General features: G+C 43.1%; 1 protein-coding gene across 23 annotated transcripts in view; it reads left to right on the forward strand.

The window, feature by feature from the left end:
• Positions 1 to 20,036, forward strand: part of MADD (MAP kinase activating death domain) — a 123,488-nt gene that overhangs the window by 93,832 nt on the left and 9,620 nt on the right. For 22 of the 23 annotated variants that reach the window (XM_059722835.1, XM_059722838.1, XM_059722837.1 and 19 more), the window contains 7 exons: positions 775 to 880; positions 1,501 to 1,611; positions 3,194 to 3,301; positions 3,386 to 3,550; positions 4,911 to 4,983; positions 7,937 to 8,043; positions 16,713 to 16,782. In XM_059722835.1, the coding sequence (XP_059578818.1) occupies positions 775 to 880; positions 1,501 to 1,611; positions 3,194 to 3,301; positions 3,386 to 3,550; positions 4,911 to 4,983; positions 7,937 to 8,043; positions 16,713 to 16,782 (740 nt within the window). The remainder of the gene's footprint in view (positions 1 to 774; positions 881 to 1,500; positions 1,612 to 3,193; positions 3,302 to 3,385; positions 3,551 to 4,910; positions 4,984 to 7,936; positions 8,044 to 16,712; positions 16,783 to 20,036) is intronic. The other variant, XM_059722849.1, reaches the window with a different exon arrangement.

Here is a 20,036-nt window from a genome sequence, read left to right on the forward strand (position 1 = left end):
CTTTTATTGACCTGGTCTCAAGAGAGTGCATTATTCACTGAGCCATAGAATAGTTTGGCTGGAGCTCCCTCCTGGTGAACCTGGGTTACTAGCCAGCAAAAAATTAAGTCCCATGGGACCAGAAAGAGGAAAAAGTAAGAAACAGGACATTGTAGCCTAGTGTTTACAGCACTTGGTTAAGACAGAGGAGCCATATGTGTTCCTGTCTCTGTTCTCAGGATTCTTTCTTTCTTTTTTTTTTTAACTAGTGGTTGTTTTAATGTAAAGTGTGTTACCAGCCCAGGACTCGGGGATCATTCCTCACCCTCTGCTGAATGCCCTAACCGTGCAAGTGTGAAGAGAGCCTCAGGCTCAGCGCCACCATTTCTTCCTGCATAGGCTTGATTCTGCTATAGAGCAAGGGAAACAATTTTTGAAAGGAGCAGGGGTTGCTACTGTATAGAGAGAGGCTGCTACATAAAGGCAGCCCTGTGATGGCTTCAAGCGATTGCAGATTTTGCAAGTCTCCAGCTGGGGAAGAGAGGAAACGGATGATCCTTTGTGGACTACAAAGGGTACGTAACTGTTGGGCTTAGCAGGCAAATGGATTATTAGCCTCAGTTAGTGACTGGAGCACCTTGCCCAGTAACAGTTCTTACTAGGAAGTGCCTATTTCCTGTAATGTCTTGATTTCTTTCCTTCTGTCTACTGTGAACAGTATGTTGTTCTTTTACACTGTTAAAATGAATCGGAGGAAAGGCATCTATAACTGTTTCACATCTGCTTCTTGTATAGGTATCTTTCTTTGGGAGACCATGACAGAAAACGTTTAGAGGATGATGAAGACCGTTTACTGGCTACACTACTACACAATATGATTGCTTACATGCTTATGATGAAGGTGAAGCTCCATTTGCTGGGATCTTTTCCATATTAGCACCAGATTTTTATTTGCCCGCTTACACAAAGGTGGGGCTTATGCAATTTCATCCCAGCCTGCAGGAATTTGGTTTGGTTTCATGCACGCTTTGGCAGTTAATGAAAATCAGAGGGCTGTAAATGCTGTATAACAGCGCAGGTGTATCTTTGGTATTTATGGATTTTGTGATGCATGTTACTTTTGGAAATAGCAGTACAGCATGTGTTTTTCACAGAACATCCTTCAGGCCATTTCCAACAAAATATTTCTATATTAAATGCAGTTGAGTAGCAGTGCTGTCTTTTTAGTGATATTATTTACCCAAAAATGTGTAAAAAAACTTGCATCTCTCTTCCTGCCATCCAGTCCTGTGGTTTCTTTTTACTTGTATTACTTGCCTGTATCTCCTTAAGTTTTGGAAGAGACCTTCTCTGTTTCAACAGCTTTTTACTCATCTTTTGCCTGAAGATTCATTGGCTGAAAGCAAAGCAGATAGTGATTAAGCAAATTATTTTTTATCCTCTCCTGCACTGTAGCCAAAATAATTAGATTATTGTTTGCTTGTGATTGGGAAATAACTTTGTCCTGCATTTATCTTCTAGGTGAACAAGAATGACATTAGGAAGAAGGTTCGCCGTTTGATGGGAAAATCGCATATTGGATTGGTGCACAGTCAGCAAGTAAATGAGGTGCTAGACAAGCTAACCAACCTAGTGAGTAAAGAAAAACTGGAGGACATATAATCTCTAGCCTATTTAGGGAGGGCAGACAACAGGGGAAGTTTATTCCATGGGCTTTAGAGGTGTTGAGTCCCTGTGCTTACTTGACTGGAATATTGCCAATTAAAATGCCCTTTATCTTTTTGAGAAGATACATTTTATATGACAAGGAAGTTATTACAAAGCATCCTGTACCACTAGTATAATGGCCTTATTGAAAGTCTGTTAACTGTGCTGTGCTACTATGTTACCCCAGTACCAGTGAAATCGTATGATGATTCAAATTGAAGAGCAGTGTGAAATCATGTACAGGCAGTCTCCGGCAGGTAACAGGCATTGTAAACCAATTAATTATGTCTTCTGAGGAAAGCTTGAAGAACAAGAGCAAAATGGTATTGGGAGGGTAGGGAGACGAAAAGAAAAATACCTGGATATTGCAAAATGATGAATGCTATTGCTGGAGTGGGAGAGGATTGCTCTGGTTTGTTTACTGCAGAATTGCCACAGGCAATTGCAGTAGGCCCCAATTGCAAAATTGTGGTAGGCCCTAATTTGAGATGAATGGGGCAGGTTATGTTTCTGACCTGCCATTTCCCTTTGACATTTCTGCATCCTTTAGTGTTGTCCCTAAGCCACCACCACTAATGCCCTTTCAACAGTGGGCCTTGTTCAGAAGTGACTATAGATATATCAGGCCAGTCACTGGCTCCTGTTGGTCTCTTGATGGTGACAGTTTTTTTTTTACTACTGTTCACTCTTGTTTTTGGCATCCCTTGTATTGGGACACTTGAGGAAGGTCGCTCCTCCTCTAAAATCAAAAGCTGTCATGGCAGCCCAAGCTTATGTTTTCAGAAATTTGGGGTAGAGCTGCATATGGGGGTCGGGGAATCTAGAAATAGCAGCATCACTTAGCTGCCTTACCTTGTGGATCACAAGGAAGCACTGTGCAGACCAGCAGCTGGAAGCCACTGGCTGATATTGTACCTCCTGTAGGTGTGACAGTGCTGTATGTGTGCTTTGCTTAGCAATTGTTAGGTTCTTTATTTGAATGAAATCAAATAAAGATGAACTTCTGACAGTGAGCTCTATGGGACTCTTTGGAGAGTTTATCTTCATTGTAAAGTGAATTCAAATTATAACTTGCTTTGTCCCTAACTTGAGCCCTTTCACTGTACAAAAACCTTTGATTATGGCTCATTAGGGAGTATAGACTGAAGCTGACAAGTTGTACTAACTAGCTACTAGCACAACCATTCTATAGTTTGGATGCTAGCTAGTTCTGTTCAAATGCTGCTAGTCTTCCACATTCAGCTGTGTGCCAAAAAGTATGAACTAGTCTTCCCTCAATTAACTGTGAAAGACCTTACAGGGCAACTGAGCTTGTTCTGGTGCAAAGTACCATATGGTATTACCCCAGACATTTTAGTTCTGCACAGAAATGAGTGTGGTGTCAGTACACACAATAGTACATCTTTTTCCATAGCAAAGATACAGCAAATGTAACTACTAGATATTTTATAAAATTGGAGAAATTAAAGATAGAAGTTGATCGTTAACTGCACATTTCCCTCTTTAGAGTGTTCGAGAGCTTGCTGTCCGACCCAGCGGCAGTCGACACATCAAGAAGCAGACATTTGTAGTGCATGCTGGAACAGATACGACAGGAGACATCTTCTTCATGGAGGTAGGGACAAGACTGAACAGTGTAGCATTGCTAACTACATATAAGTGGTCTGAGGATTCCCTTCTAAGACTCTCTATTCCACAGGTGTGTGATGATTGCATTGTGCTGAGAAGTAACATTGGCACCGTGTATGAACGGTGGTGGTATGAGAAACTTATCAACATGACGTACTGTCCCAAAACAAAAGTGCTGTGCCTGTGGAGGAGGAATGGCCAGGAGACACAACTGAATAAATTCTACACCAAGAAGGTTTGTTCAACTACTGAGAGAAATAAGTCCTTGGTATTTCATGGGGTTACATGCCCTATTTTTTAATTACAGTATTAGGATTTCCTTTTGGTAATGATTACTGAACTGCAGTGGCTGTTTAGCAGCACTGTTGCCTGATTTTGGCAATAATGATTCACACTGCTTGTGCTGTACTATTTACTCCTGTTCTGAGATGACAGTATTTTATAAGCGTGCGTGTGTGTGTTTACTTAATCTTTTTGTACTTGGAAGTACAGACAGTATCTAATAGCTAGCTCTGTTCTGCTCAGCTGGGGAGGTCTTCTCTTTATTAAAGCATGGATGAGCTAATAGAGTTGAGGAACATATTTACTCTGATATATTATGGATAAGCAGCACAAAGCATAGAGATGTGACCTGGTAATAAGAGTTTGTTGCCACACTGAATCTGCCATGAAAGAGAGAGGAATTAAAAGAGAACCTATGGAAAGGTCATATTTTTTGGGGGGTTAGGAGTTGGCCCCGTGTGTTTGGACTTGTAGATTCCATGTTGTCTATATTGCCTTTAATTTGAAAGCCCTTATCTTTGCCTTGTGCTGATTTTTAGATTAAGATAAATAAGTGAAACTTGCTAGGAAAAAAAAACTAAAAAATAACTTGTTCCAGAATAACAGGATGCTAAAGCTGCATAACTACATGCAAACTGTTGAAACTTTATTGCTAATTTTCTTTATAACATCCTCAAAATGCATACATTTTATTGAACAATTAAAACTTATTCTTTACATGAAACGAGGTCAGAACACAGGAAGGACATGGGGTACCTGGGAGCAGAGGACAGTGTAATGATTTAGGAAACTAATTTACATATCTGGAATCTTGTATAGTCATTTGGTTATAAGTTTATAGTTGATAAGTATCCTTGAAGTGGTAGAGGCAATACAGGGGGAATGTGGACCGGTGTGGCATTAATGAAGTGTTTATACCTCATGGGAGGAGACTTTGTATACATATGACCAAGTTCTTCTAAGGGGTTGTGGTTGCTGGATGGAGAGTAGGGGAGCAGAATGGGATGGCTTTGAGGCCCAGTCTATTCTAAGAAATTCACTAAATTTGCTTAGATTTCTTCTGTGTAAATGTCTTCTGGTCAGCAGCAGCCTATGCCACCTAGCTGTGATGGAACTTCTTCCCAACTCAATCTGCAAATTTAACATAAATGCCACGTAGCAGCTATGCCATAGCTCAGCTTTCCCTAGACAGTGTGCTGCACCAGACAGGACTATGCTTTCCATGGAGTCTTGCTGCTCTGTACTTTTAATAATGCACTGTCTCTGATGTCAGGGGCAAAAACACATTATCTAACTTCTTTTATGTGTTACAGTGTCGAGAACTGTACTACTGTGTAAAAGACAGTATGGAGCGAGCAGCAGCAAGACAGCAAAGCATTAAACCAGGTAAAAGGTGGTGGCCTTTTGGCAGGGGTGGATGGGACATGGCATATAATTTGTGATCTGCCAACCTCCTTATTAATTGTGTGAATGCATTGCCTTTTAATAATTTTAAGTGCTGCTGTTCCTTTTCTCACTGCATAGATGTCACATTTCTTATTTTTACCTGGCCTGCACTGCTCATATCTCCAAACAAACACTATACACTTGTAAAATCCAAGCATCACTCTTCTGTGCAACTTATTCATCAGGAAAATGGTACAGTAATTCCAAGCAAATACCACCAAGCTCAGCCTGCCTTTCTCTTCATGCTTCACTGCTTCTATGCTCTTCCTTTCAGGACCTGTCTGCCAGGGAGAGCTTGGATGTAGTTTAATAGGCTATTCCTATCTTCTTTATGTTCATGATGGAGTAATGAATTCCGTTGTTCCATCGAATCAGCAGTGATTAACCTGCAGGTCTTTGCAGAACGCCAACAATTAGAACTCGTTTTCTTAAGAAAATTGTATACTGGAATATATATTAAACCAAAAAAGCTTATCTTATTCCAGAACAAGAGGTGAACACTGAGAAATTATATTTGTTACTGAAAAGAATGTCCCAGGTTCTAGTTGCAATACTAGTTACTCCCTACAGTTTTACATCTACAAACTGACTGGAAATGGTGAGGTTGCACAGCTATAATTAGGTTCAGAATCTGGCGCTTGTTAACTGATGATGATGTGGCTCCCAGGAGAATTCAGTGGTATCGGTATCCCTGCATGATCTCAGTTCTCATAAAAAGTTGGCTCCTGATAGCTGTCTCTCTGCTGTACAGCGTTTCTTTTTGGGCATGAAATCCTACATGTTTGTACGCTATCTATCCTGCCTTCTTTACAAGCAGTGCACTAGTGGCTTCTTGTGCTACACTAGGTCCTGCTTTTATTTTTATGAGATCACTAGTGCCATGGACTGTAAAAAGATCCAGGACTCACAGCAGTGTGTGCTTTTTTTGAGCCTGTTGTTTTCTTCTCTAGACTTTTAGCTTTCTCTTTTATAGAGTTACATTTCCAGTTATGTTTGCAGAGAAAACATAACACTTTGAGATGGGAACTGAATGTAAATGATGCAACGATTTCTGCCCAAGTCTGTACAAAGTAACTCTGAGAGCTATAAACTATTTCATCAGTCTAAATGGAACATAAGCACAGTCCAGGTATTGATGACTTAGATTTCAAATTGTTATATATTTCACTCTGATCAAAACATGTAAGAACAGACTGATAATCGTATGAAGATCTGCAATTGACTTGTGGTGAATGCTGCTTTATTTTAGTGCCCGGAGTGAGTGATGTTTGGCAAGTGCCCCTTTTTCCCCCAAAAGGCCACTGAGAAGGATTGGAGCCCTGGTGTCACCTGAGTTTGCCATGCAGCCCAGCAGGGCAGCCAAGCCTCCATCCCAACAAGAGCACTTCAGTAGTACATGTGCAGCTTCACAGTTTTCTGTCTGGCTCTAATAGATGTTGTTCCTCCCCCTGCTGGAGTCTGTCTGCAGTCAGGTGGCATCACTGCATCCTTTACATTGTTCACATTTTTAAGATCTTCTTCTGATACATAGATTCTGAAATCAGAACCTGGCCCTGGGAGCCATGCTAAAGCCATGTTTCTATTTTGTCTGTTCCTTAATTCAGCCATGCCCATGCATTTACCTTAATCCTACTGGTGGAAGCCAAAAGTGAGATACCCAGGAGAACGTTTGGTATCATATTCAGTACATCACCATTATTGAGAATGAATTGTTTCTCATTTTAGCATCTTAAGTAGCTGAAGTTCAGCTTGTCATTGGGGCTGAGGAGAGCACCCACTTTCTCTATCCTGTGTTGGACCTGCCTGATTTTTAAAATTGTTTCAACTACTCTAGCATGTTTTTTTTCCATTTTAGACTTTGTCAGATATCTTTGGAAACTGTTTTAAGACTTGGACAGTAAGGTAGTATTGAAGATGCGTTTCAGAGTCATTTAACATCCTGACCTGAGCACGTTAGAGATGCTATTGAAGTGACAGAAACAATTTTTAAGTCCATTGTTAAAAACAATTTCCTAGCTGGCCTTTTTGAAAGAAAGGAAACAAACTTTTTTTTTTGCTTCACAAGTGTTTAAGAGTGTTTGGATTTGATTTTCACCCTGTGGTGACACTATGTGGAGATTGGTGAGATCTCCCCTCAGTTCCTCTGGCAAGAGTATTCATTTTTAATAGAGAGGGATTGTCAGATCCTCATTCCCAACCTCCAAACCTGGAGGAATGGGGGACAACTATTTGCCCATCCTCTGTCCTTTGACTTATCTAATGAGGGTGTCCCTATCAGGGAGTAGAGCTGCCAGTAGTCGAGCTCTCTGAGTCACAGGCTAGCAAACAGTCTCATCATATATAAAGGTGTCAGTCTCAAGAAAGGCAAGAAATGGATTGGCTTGGATTAGGTGATGCTGTGTTATGTTCATCCAAATTTGCAGAAGGGTTAAGGCTTCAGGATCCATTTTTTAAATTTGCTCCATTTTAACTCAGCTTCTGTTAAAGGCTAATGCTGTGTAGGGCATTATGACCCTGCACTTCCCCCTCCCCAGTGTTTTATCACGGAAAAAAAAATTGTTTCCTGAGAGAAGCCGTCTTAATATGTGGCCGTGAGAAATGCATGTAGTGAGCAGTTCTGTTAATTTCTCTTGCTTGTAATAGTGTTTTACAAATACCAGGATGCAGTTTTTTTTAATGTACTTGTATGCTCAGAAGCCTATCATTGATGGACTCTAATCAAGTACTCATATACTGTTCATGTCAAAGAAGTAACAGTACACTTTTGCTGTGTGTGTTAAGTAGTGTTTTTCTTTCATTGGGCAATTGGTAGAAAGTATTGTGTGTTTCTCTTGGTGCCAAACACTGTTTAATTTGATGCCTTTCTGCCTTTTATTCTCTTACCATACTGCAGGCCCTGAATTGGGTGGTGAATTTCCAGTGCAGGATATGAAGACTGGGGAAGGAGGGCTTCTCCAGGTCACATTGGAAGGAATTAACTTGAAGTTTATGCACAGTCAGGTAGGAGGGAAATCTTTAACAAGAATATGTGAGCATGAAGCTTTTTGCACTATGTGTTTCCTTTGATTGTGTTTCCTCTTCCCTGCACAAGCAAAGGAATACTTTTGTGCATTATGTTTAATTCTTATTTAAAAAATTGGGGTAGTGCCTGCGGACCCAGGCATGGAAATAAAATAAGGTAATGGCTCTTGCTGTCCTTTTGAAGATTAGGAATAAAATACATATTTATTTTTTCCCACCAAATGGCAGTCCCTGTGGGCATACAGGAAACACAAACAGAATTGTGTGTCATTTTCTTTCTTTCTCTGGATGTTGTTTCTTTTGCCTCCTTTAGCCCTTGTTTTTCTTTTGCTTTGTGTTCATGTTTGTTTTGCATACGTTGTTAGAGGTGTGCTGTGCTGGACAGTAGAATCACGTGTTAAGGAAGATTGGGTGTGTGTGTTTGTGTGAGAAAGAGAAAAGCTTTTGTCAGTCAGTTTTGTGGAGTGTTTTTTTTTTTTAACCTTTTCCTCAACTAGATCTTCCTCTACTGTTTATCCGTAAATGCTTTGTTCTTCTTTGAGTATGTGTCAGTGGCGATCATGCTGTAGGTGCACATGTGCCTCATGTACACAAGCTCAGAATATCTTTGGTTACCTGAACTTACACCTGTGCTTGGTGCTGTCACACGCTTGTGTGTGTGGGCATAAATGCGACTCTCTCAGATTTTACTGCGCCTGGTAGCCAGATGGAACCTGGGCTGGGTGTGACCCACTTTGGTGTTCTGATCAATTTTTGTAAAGAAAGGAATATTCTTTACTTGTATAGTTACAGTTCTCACCTTTATTTTGAATGTCCAATATAAAAATGGACTGCAGGGGAAGACCGATCTGTACAACAGGATTGAAGTCACACGAGCATTGGGAAGGGCAGGTTTTAAGCCCTCAAATTTAATCCTGTTTTTCATGCAACAGTTTGTTCCTTATGGGTGTAACATCTTTTCTGTCTTGGTGAAGGACGCATCCAAAATAAGAGCTCTTTTTATTGCTCCTCCTCATCCTGAACCCAGAAGTTAAGTGTTTTGAGTCTCACAGCCCTCCTTGGAGCAATCCATGAAAAGTGACTCAGGACCCTGCAAAAGGAAGTGATGTCCAAATAGAAACCAAGGAGGCTGTCCCTGTGCAAATGTCCTGTTGATCAGGTATGCCTGCAGCTCCCTGGAGATTGAAAGGTTCAAGGAAGTGGCCAAGTCTGCACAAATAGAGGGGGCTTCTGCACAACAGGTATCTTTTCCTCATGGAAGGTTTCAGTGGTGGCATCCTCTGCATTGACCTCCTGGCAAAGAGACCTTGAACCCTTCTATGATGGACCAATGTATTGGTAAGCGCAGGTCCAAGAGATATTGAATCAGTCCTGGGAGGATGACCCTGAATCCAATGGCAAGCCATTAATAGCCTCAAGTTTGAAGGGTGATAGGAAAACACTAGTGGTTATAGAAAACCAAGGGAATGGTGTTACCAGTGCTGACATCAAGACTGAAAGGGGTCTTGGCACTAACTTATGCATTGACCAAAGAGCCCCCCTTGGTGTAGATGTTTGTCCTTGAGAATATGCTTTTCCTCCTTCCTTCTGGTACTGTTAGGATCATTGGAATGTGCTCCCAGTTGGCTGAGCAGCAGGGGGCAGGAGATTGCTCCCTGCTGCCAGGGTGGGCTTCACCACCAGAGCCCGGGTGGGGACAATGTCCCCCTGCTCTGGCGGCAGGGAGCTCCCAGACCTAGCTCTGGGATCATGGGGCCGGGTCTGGGAAATCCTTATCTCCCAGCCTAAGTTCCATGGTTGCAGGGCCTGAGCTAGGAGATCCTTCTCTCCTAGCACCAGCTCTGCAGTTGCAGGGATGGCCCCATGAGATTCTTCTCTTCCAGTGCCAGCTCCATGACCACAGAGCTGGCACTGAGAGAAGGATCTCCCAGCACTGGCCTTGCGACCATGGAGCTGGCACTGGGAGATGAGGATTTTCCAGCCTGGGTCCCATGACCCTGGGACTCAAGCTGGGAGAGAAGGATTTCCCAGCCTCGGCCCCACCCCAAGGACTGTGGGGCTGCCACTGGGAGATGAGGATCTCCCAGTGCCGGCCCCGTGACCACGGAACTGGCGCTGGCAGAAAAGGATCTCCCCACCTGGGCCCTTGCAGAGCAGTGGCTGGGAGTTCCCTACTGCTGGGGCAGGGTTGTCCCTGTTTGAGCTTCAGTGGTGGAGCCCGCCCTGGCAGCAGGCTGCTTCTGGGAGCAGGGACCAGGGACCAGGGAGCAATGTTCCAGTCTCGGCCAGGAGACGGCTGTCTCCTGGCCCCTGGGCTAGCACCCAGGGCAAGCCTAGAGCACTCCCTGGCTGCTGCAGGGGCCCATTGCAGGGCTGCAAGGGAGCAGGAGCAGCCTGCTGCTAGGAGCAGAAAATCTGCTCTTGCATCCCTGCACATGTAGTCAACTGCCCTGGAGAGTTTACGCTTGAGTAGTTTACTGAAGAGCAAACTGCTCCCACATTATTTGCAAGTGTAGATGTGCCCACTGTTGATAGAGAAGGTCCCCTGTCCAGAACCATGCAGATGGGCAGAACAGGTCGAGGAGATGCTTCTCCCTCTAAAGAAGTTCTAAGCCTTCTCCTGCAGATGGGGCTTATGCCCCAGGTCAGACATAAGTTATGAGCAACTTCTGGGTATTCCAGGAAATTGAGTATAGGATTATGGGTACATGGGATGTTGAAACATCTATAACCCAGGAAAGTATGCATAAATAAGTATACATAAATGGATACAAGGAAAAACTTCTTCACAGTTCATGTGACCAGACTGTGGATGGAATAGACTCCCAGCAGGGGTGGTGCAGGCACCTACCCTGGAGATCTTTAAAAGGAGACTGGACACGCACCGTGCTGGGGTTATTTGACTCTAGCAGTCTTTCCTGCCCAGAGCAGGGTGGCTGGACCTGATGATCTCACGAGGTCCCTTCCTTCCCTAAACTTCTGTGAATCTGTGAACTTCTGTGAATAGTTTTGTCAAACTGAACTCCTCAGTACTCATGAGAATTGCCCTCCCAATCAACAAGGGTGCATTATATTCTATGAAGAACATTTGATATACCCAGACCTTTCTCTGTTTTCCCCAAAGTAGAGGAAAGGCACTGAGTCCCTCCTACATTAAAGCAGTTTTGCATGTGCCTTAACCTATGTACTTGTTTCAGCAGTTCAGGAGAAGATCAGAATTGAGAGGGGCCCCACCAGTCAGCAACTTCAAGTGACTAGACCTTTTTGGCAAAAGAGCCTTTCTTTTTAAGCCTCCCTATAGTTTGTATTGTGAATTATTCAGGTTTATTTGAGAGATGCAATTTTTGGATGAGGAGAGGTTGACTCCATTCCTGTTCAGGCTCCTGTAGTGGTGCAGAGAATAACTTGAGGGTGTTTTTAGAGAAGGACAGATAGTCAAGGCAGTATTTCAGCAACAGTAGATAAATTCTCCACCACTGTCTGGTCCCTGGCTACATCTGTCTTGATGTGCCAGACTTGCTGATTTCAGGTACCTGGCATCCTTAGAGTTCCATGCAGTCGTTGAAGATCTGCTGCTTGATGGTATGGACTTGTTGAGTGTCAGAACTTATGAGGTGCTCAATTCCCAAAAGAGCTGCAGGTTAAATCTTGGAGAGTCTAACCCCTGACTACGTCAACCCCCTGAAAGGCAAAGAACGTCTCCATGCTCGCATGCTGGCCAGCTGGAGTACCTTTCTAGGAAATAGCTCCTTTATTCTAGTGACCCCCTTCTCCTCTTTTTATTGATTTCTCTAAGTTTTACAAAGGGAGAGGTGCAACACAACCAGGATCCCGTGGCCAACCTTTGGAGACTGCCTTGCTTCTTTTCTTTAGGCTTAGCAGAGATTTCAGCCAGTGAGTGGATGCTAGATGTCACCTACAGTTTCCTCTTCCATTGCCTTTTGTTACTTACTCCCTATCCAGTCCCCTACCTGCTGTCTTCAGTAACCCTTCCAGCAAAAGCATGTTACAGAAGGAGTAGTTTTATTGCTGTGCCTCAGTGCCGTAAAAACATTGTTTGTGGGTACAGAGACAACCATTTCTACTACTGTTATTTCCTCATTCCAAATAAGAAAGGGAGACCTTATTTTATCTAAGATATGAGACTAAACAAATACCTATATTGGCTACTCTCATCCCATCTTTACAGGTTTAGGAATGATTTATAGTTTGCAGAATTTAAGTCCACGTTTCCATCCACCCAGCTCATAAGAGGTATCTCAGATTCATGCAGGGTTAAACTATTATGAGAACAAACTACTGCCCTTTTGGGTTGTTGGGAGTGCTGGGAGCCTTTAAGTGCCTCATCTCTTGGCAGCATATGCAAGGAAGAAAGGTACTCGCATCTACTCTTGACTGGCTGCGGGCTGTACGTTTTTGTTGTAAGAATACCCCAGCAGGGTTGATGGCCTGCCTTTAATGCCATCTCATGGCCTTGTGGTATTGACTTGGTGTTTGTACTGCAGCAGTGTCTGGAAAGGAAGTATCCTTTGATAACCCATAACTAGAGCATTAGTAATTGACTCCTCCAAGATGGAATAGGGTGCCCACCTGAACAATCTAGGATCATCATCAGACTTTGGACACGAGGCTCCACATAAATGTTTTGGTAGTCTGAGCCGTCAGGCTGGCATGTACGGTGTTCTTCCCATGCCTGTGGCACTGAGCAATTCATATACTAACAAGCAACGTGTTGACAATATATTGTATAAGCAAACAAAGTAGTTTTTATTTCAACTCCCACCACACACTCTTCTAGGAAGGCAATCAGACTGGAAATGGAGCAGCCTACATAAATGTTATTGTGATAACTTTGTACCTTTCAGGAACTCTCAGTGATTTAACTGATTTTCTGAGGTAACAATCAGTCACAAACCATGAGTTTGGTATTTCCCCAGTAGGGGAATCCAACAAAGGGAATGTTCATTACCAGGAATAATAGAAAGTGACTCAGATTTTATTGCAGAAGCCTGAGATCCCTACTGGATACCTTCTTGTTGCAGTGGAGTCAAATTATTTTATGCCTTGCCTCTAATCCTTGGGTTGATGGCCAAAGCTAGACAAGAATGAGACAGGCTCATCTTCAGAGCATGCTACTAGTTGAGACACTTCTGGCTGATGAACTTGCTGCAGATATCCAAACAACCCCTGAATTAAGCTTCCATATTCTGGCTGGACCTGTTTTCACAGATTCAAAGACCAGTATTTTGTCTAGACCTTGCACCACTGCATCTGATTAGGGTTGACCCTGGCTAGGTGAGTACTATGAAAAAGGTCAGTTCTTGACACCTTTTAAGAGATCTTGGCCCAAAATAGGAAGCTATCCAAAGGAGGAAAAAATTACTCTGCCAAGTGCCTGAAGTTTTTGATATCGAAGCTGGATCAGTTATGCATTTGAAACACTCTGTCCTTCAGTTTGATCAAATTAAATGGGCCAGTGTTATGATGTATAACTCTCCCATGCAGTTGCATTCCCGTTTTCCATATTCTTCTGTCTGTCAGTATTGAAGTTTCTTCAGGACCTGATGCATGCTTACCTACCAGTCACAGAACTTACTGCATTATAGGACTTCACTGTCAGCTTCCTGAAGCTTACAGATCCTCCACCTTTTGAGCACTGTACACCATGCATAAGCTCACCCTTAAAAGTTTCTGCTTGCTATTACCTTGGCCTGGAGAGTGAGCAAGCTTCAGGTATTCAGGGGGGAAACCCCTCTGTACCTCATTCCACAAAGACAAAGTGATATTGAGACCTCATGCAAAGTCCCAGCCCAAAATTGTGTTCAAATTCCACTTTCAGTAATCAATCAACTTACCTCAGTTCTTCCCTAAACTACATGAGGAGAAGAAACTGTACACTAAACATATCTCATAGTCTTCAATGCTATATCAGTAGGCTGATTCTTTCATGTTGTCACCATATCCATTCTTTGGTGATTCGTGGCCTCCCTTAAAGGCCAAGCTGTTTCATCACTATGTAATCATGTGACTGTGCTATTGGGAGGCAAATGTACTTCCCCTCTGCTCGTCAAAGTGCAGTCCATCAATTGTAAGCAGCATCCTCTGCCTAGTTCTGAAATGTTTCAGGACTTCAAATCTGTGAAGCCACTATGTGCATCAGTCCACTCTAGGTTGTGAGTGCTATGCTTGGTTGTTAAATGTGATGTCAGATTTGGGAGAGCAGTGCTCCAATATCTCTTTTATTGATGCTGCTGATACTTATTCCCACCATCTTGAAGATGATACTTCTTGCTTGCCATGTGCGGTGGGATCCAGGCTGATTCATACTCAAAGAGCAGTTACTTGCTCTACAGTAACTGCTTTTTGAGATGTTATAGTCCATATGGATCCCATAATCCACCCTTCATCTCCTAATACACGCTGTGAATTACAGTGGAACTGAGGGAGGGCCATAGCCACTCCAGCCTTAATGCTATTGCTTTGGATTCGGATTCCGAGGGGGCCCGGGGTGCATGCACGTCCCCCCCGAGACTATGCTATTCAGAAGATTCTGAGCTCTTGTATATGAGGCATGTTGTAACAATTGGGGCCCAGCAGGCCTACCAAGATTGAGTAGAACCATGGGAACCTGGATAGGAGTTTTAATACAGCACAGCAGGCTCATGTGCACCTATAATGGGATCCGTACTGACTACAACATCTTGAAGAGCCACAGTTACTGTAGGGTAAGTAACCATTCTTTCCTTTATGCCCTCAGTTGGTTTCTGAGTGAGAGGAGAGGAACTATCCCCCTTGCTATCCCAAATGGTATTAGGAAATCTAGAGAGGCAGTGCCCACCAAACTTGTGTAAATCTGTTTTCTGAAAATCAGCAGCTATGTAGAACTAGGGCAGATTACTGCCATAAGAGTTTAAAGTGGTTTATTTATCCCTGGTTTAGTTTCGGTTTTAAATATTTTACATTTCTAAAAATGGAAAGTCTATATATAACCCCATTTATTGTGGATACTAGTGTGTATTTGAACAGGTCAAGTCCCTCTAGAGTGATTTGAACAGGTCAAGTCCCTCTGGAGTTGTGACTTGCTTTTTTATAGAGCCTTGCCATTCTGATTTCTGGGCTGCCAGATAAGTAATATATCTCATAGATCTGAGCCTTTCCATTGAACTTCTGAGTGAAAAGCTTTTTTGCATAGTCTAAACCTGTATAGCAAATACTACTGCAGTCCCTGGAAATTATTTGGATTAACAGATGGATAAATACCCCTTTGCATAGGTTTTTTCCTCTTCTCTGTAACCCTCCAAAAAGAGAAAATGCATGAGGTGAAAATTTTGATGACTAAAATATCTTGGGATCATTTCTACAGCTTCTCTACTAAAGAAAATATTATTTGTACTTTAAAATTAGCCTGTCCAATTTACTCTAAAGGTTTTATTAGTCCATTTACTGAAGGCAGGTATAGTAAGACTGTTTAAAAAACTAGATTGTTTAGCTGGCATGATCTCACTTTTGCAACAGAACTTTCTCTTGCCATTCTTGGGTTTTGCGATTAAATGAAAGCAGTGTTATTAGTTACGAATTGAAGGCAAGCATCCAAATTTCTTTTGCATTCTTTATGTTCCTAGTAGATGTTATTTCCTGCCCATCCCTTCCCCATCCAGCAAATGATATTCTAAATCTGCTCTTGAGATTATGGCTTTATAAATTCAGAGCAACTGGAAAGGTCACTGTAGTCGGTTGCAATGCAGTCTGGCAAATATATCTTTATTGAGTGTTTGAAAGAGACTTGCCCACACTTTCTAAGTAAATTTTGCCATTCTTTATATCTCATTCCTGAAAAAAAAAATCTAAGCATAGAACTGATTCCTGATGACCTGCCTATAGCTTCTCGTTAACTCCACAAGCTGCTTCTTACCTTGCAAGGACTAACTGTAGTTATGGCTTTCCAGGATTATTTTCCAGGATCTTCACTTGAGCGCACATGCTGCTCATATTTTACAAAGTCTATAGCTAATTCTAAGTTGGCAATGCAATTGGTGGAGAAGGATAATTCCCTTTAGCCCATAAAATTTAACTCCTGGATAATGTGGGAGGAGCAGTATAAGGGTGGGCATCATACTCCTCTTACCTGCCCTCTGTGCTGGAGGAGGATGCATGGAGGGGCAGACTCCAACTGGGATGGAACAGGTGCCATGTTATACCAAATTTGGGAGCCAGCTGTTTCTTGTCCCCCTTTGTATTGCATTTCAGGTGTGTTGGGGTTTTTTATTTCTTGCTATAACTCAGTTGAGTGCCTGAAGGGGTAGCAATGTTGGATATGTCAGAGTTACTAACTCCTTCGTTTCTCTTCCATGCTTTCTCCTCCTGCAAGGAGCGGAAGGTACTCCATCTTCTGCTGTCTTTGCTTCTTAGCACTTTTAAGTTTTGTTAATTTCTAGCATTGTGGCAAATTTGTCTTTTTTTTATCTTTGTTCTCCTTTTATTAATATATTATGCTGTAAATGGATTGGTAGAATGTGCCAGAACACTTCAAGTTATATCTGCTGTGATAGTGTTTCTTTTGGGGGGTTTTTTGTTTGTTTTTTTTTTAATAAAAAGACTCTCCTCAGTGACTAATCGTGTGTTTGGTTTTTTCCCCCTGTTTTTTATAGGTTTTCATAGAGCTGAATCACATTAAAAAGTGCAATACTGTGCGAGGAGTCTTTGTCCTGGAGGAATTTGGTAATTACATTATTTTGATATTAGGTCTGTACTAGCATGGCAGTAACTCAAATTTCCAGTCCTCAGTCTCAGCATTGTATGTTCATTAGATAATAGGAAGCTTCAGAGATGGGGAAGAAAAATAGTTTTGCACCTAAGAGGTTGTCTGACTAACTGGGAGGTTGGGTGACTTGACATATTGAGAATGATTTTGCAAATTTTCATAATCAATGCTAGTGGCCTAGATGCATCAGCAGCAGGCTACAGGAGATGGTTTGAGTCTTGTGCAGCTTAGATATTAGTAATGAATCATGGAAGGAGGAGATTCTTAGGAATTACTTCTTCAACAAGCTCCTTCATTGCTTCAGAAATTGTGGTCAAAAGCAACAGAGTTCTGTGATACAGGCCTGCCCTGCTTTAGTTTAAGGGGAATTGCTCATATTTATGAAATCTTCCTCTCTTCTCTGCACATCTTCATTTTTATTTTTTGGAACAGAGGAAGTATTTATGGAGCGTGTGTCTGGACTACAGTTTAGTTAGCAGTTTTTGTTTTTAGGGCATGACTGCATGGGGAGGAATGGAGATGTGAAGGCTGAGTGAACTGGACAATTTTTGCCATTTGGCTAGGGATTGCCATTTTGTTTATTCTGGAGCTCCAGACTGTGCCTAGAAGTGTCCTAATGTCACTGTGATTTGTAATATTGTATTTATTTAAATATAAGACAAGGTTTTTTCCCCCAATCAGCATTGTGAAAAAAGCCTCTTGTTTTATATTTGCATACAAGTAAACATCCCTCATTAAGTATATTGCCTGTCATTCAACTGCTGTCAGAAGCGGCATGTGCTCAGTAATGGAAACCAGCTACATAGTTGATTAAATGTAGCCCACCCTGAGCATAGTTGTAAAATACATGGCTAATATTGGGCAAACATGCTGAAGGGAATCAATAATAAGGCTAAGTTAGTGCAGCCTATCTGAATAAGATATAGTGCCCGTTATACTCAGTCCCCCTTAGCACTGACTCTTTTTTGAACTCATGGTGAACCACTACATTGAATACATTTCAGGTTCCTTTTTACTCCCCCAGCTGAGCAACACCTTTCTTTCCCTTTTCTAATTATTTCTGTTTCTTCACCAGCCTTAAATGTTTAACAAACATCACAAAACATCTATGTAGATGAGAGGCGCTATCACCCCCTCTCTCAGCCTGTCGCATGTGATTGGTATATCTTCACGCATCATGAGGTGGTGCCAGAGCAGGTGACTCCGTACCTCATCTGCATATACATTTTTGGAGGATCTCATGACTTGTGAAAAAAACACCCGGTTCCAGTAGTGAGTGGGGGGCACATGGATCCTTTATGGGGGGTATCTGGAGTACACACATACTGAGCAGTGCTGAGCTCTGGGGTCACCCTCTATTGAAATGCTGCTGACTCTGGTGGGGGCCAAGCCCAATGAACTATGATAAATCATGAGCCTTTGAGCTTCGGACAAATATCATGAATAGTTTATACCAGGCTTGTCCAACATACGGTCCGCCAAGCCATTTTCTGTGGCCCGTGGTGCTGCGACGGGAAGCAAAGGTAAATGCAGTTTACTTTCGTTCCCACCCCTTGTTCCTCCTCCAGCCCTTCAGCAGCTTCCTAATGGCTGTTGAAGGGCTAGGGAAGGGAAAGGTTCCCACACGCACCGTGTCAGCTTGACGTTGCCAGCGCGGTGTGTGTGGGAAGAGGAGTAGCCATGTACCGCTTGGGACAGGATGAGCCCAGCCAGAGCAGCAGGGTCTCAGCTGCACTTTCCCCCTACCTGCGCTGGTCAGTCCCGAGCGGCACATGGCTCTGCCGCTGCTTCTGCTGGCTGGTGCCGACCCGGGTGGGTCTGTCCCATCTGGAGCAGCATGCAGCGGAAGCTGGGTTCCCACATGCTGCTGGGGACGAGAGGAGTCCAGCCGGGTCGGCACCGGCCAGCAGAAGCAGTGGTGGAGCCGTGTGCTGCTCAGGACTCACCGGTGCAGGCAGGGGGGAAAATGAAGCTCAGCTCCTGCTGCTCTGGCTGGGCTCTTCCCGTCCCGAGCGGCACATGGCTCTGCCGCTGCTTCTACTGGCCGGTGCAGACCCAGCCGGGCTCCTCCCATCCCCAGTAGCTCATGGTAAGCTGGCTTCAGCTGCATGCTGCTCCAGATGGGACAGACCCAGCTGGGTCAGCACCGGCCAGGAAAAGTGGCATGCAGCTGAAGCTGGCTTCCCATGTGCTGCTGGGGATGGGAGGAGCCCAGCCGGGTCTGCACCAGCCAGCAGATTGGTATAATGTAACAAGCCTATGGCTGGGGAGGGGTCAGGCTCCCTAGATCTGAGCTGTGATGTAGGCTGTGGCACAGAGACTCACTCTGGAACAATGTGCTAATAAACTTATGTCTATACCTGCCAGGAGCCCAAGTAGCAGGTGGTTGATACCTGGTAAGCTCATGTGAGTAAAGACTGCTTATTGCTTTTTGTGTAGCCTTCAAAATGTTTTTATCCTACTAAAATATGCCATACTTTGTGAGAGTCATTGCCTCTGTATGAGAAAGCAGAATCATAGCCACTGAACTAAATTCATGCCCTGTGGGAATAATCACAATTCAGCAAAATGGGTGGGAAGGAAAACCCAGAGTTCTAAGTGTGCACCCTAAAAGAGGCCATGAAAGAGTCAGAAGCACAACCTTAGAACCAGGACAGCTATTCAGTGATGGCAGTCCAGAGGCATGATAGGAATCCTCTGCGCTCACGAGATTTAGGAAAGCAAGAGGATATGAGAACAACATGTAGGCAGAGACATGTTGCAATCTCAGCCATAGTTTGGAAGCTCAGCCAAAGAACATAAGAGCATAAAAAGTGCCATGCTTGGTCAGCCCAATGGTCCATCTAGCTCAGTATCCTGTCCTGAACTGTGGCAGAGGTAGATGCTATAGAGAGAGAGTTGAACTGGTTAGACCCATTTCATTGTCACTTCTTGCAACTTCATTGGTGTCAAAGGTCACATGACATCACTTCCTGATGTGATACTGCTTCCTGTGAGGTCTTTAAATGTAGCTTGCTGGTGCACTGGGTGATAAAAAGTTCATGATCTGGCCCTGCATTCAAAAAGGTTGGACACTCCTGGTTTATACTGTGTGTAAGTAGGTACAAAAATGCTGCTCAGAAGTGTGCTTATGGAGTACCTGTGCTAAAACTTGCAGCAGTTTGCAACAGTTTGCAGAAAAGGTAACATTCTGGATGAACCAAGTTAATAA

The sequence above is a fragment of the Alligator mississippiensis genome, chromosome 2, assembly GCF_030867095.1.
Source record: "Alligator mississippiensis isolate rAllMis1 chromosome 2, rAllMis1, whole genome shotgun sequence".
Taxonomy (NCBI): Eukaryota; Metazoa; Chordata; order Crocodylia; family Alligatoridae; genus Alligator; species Alligator mississippiensis.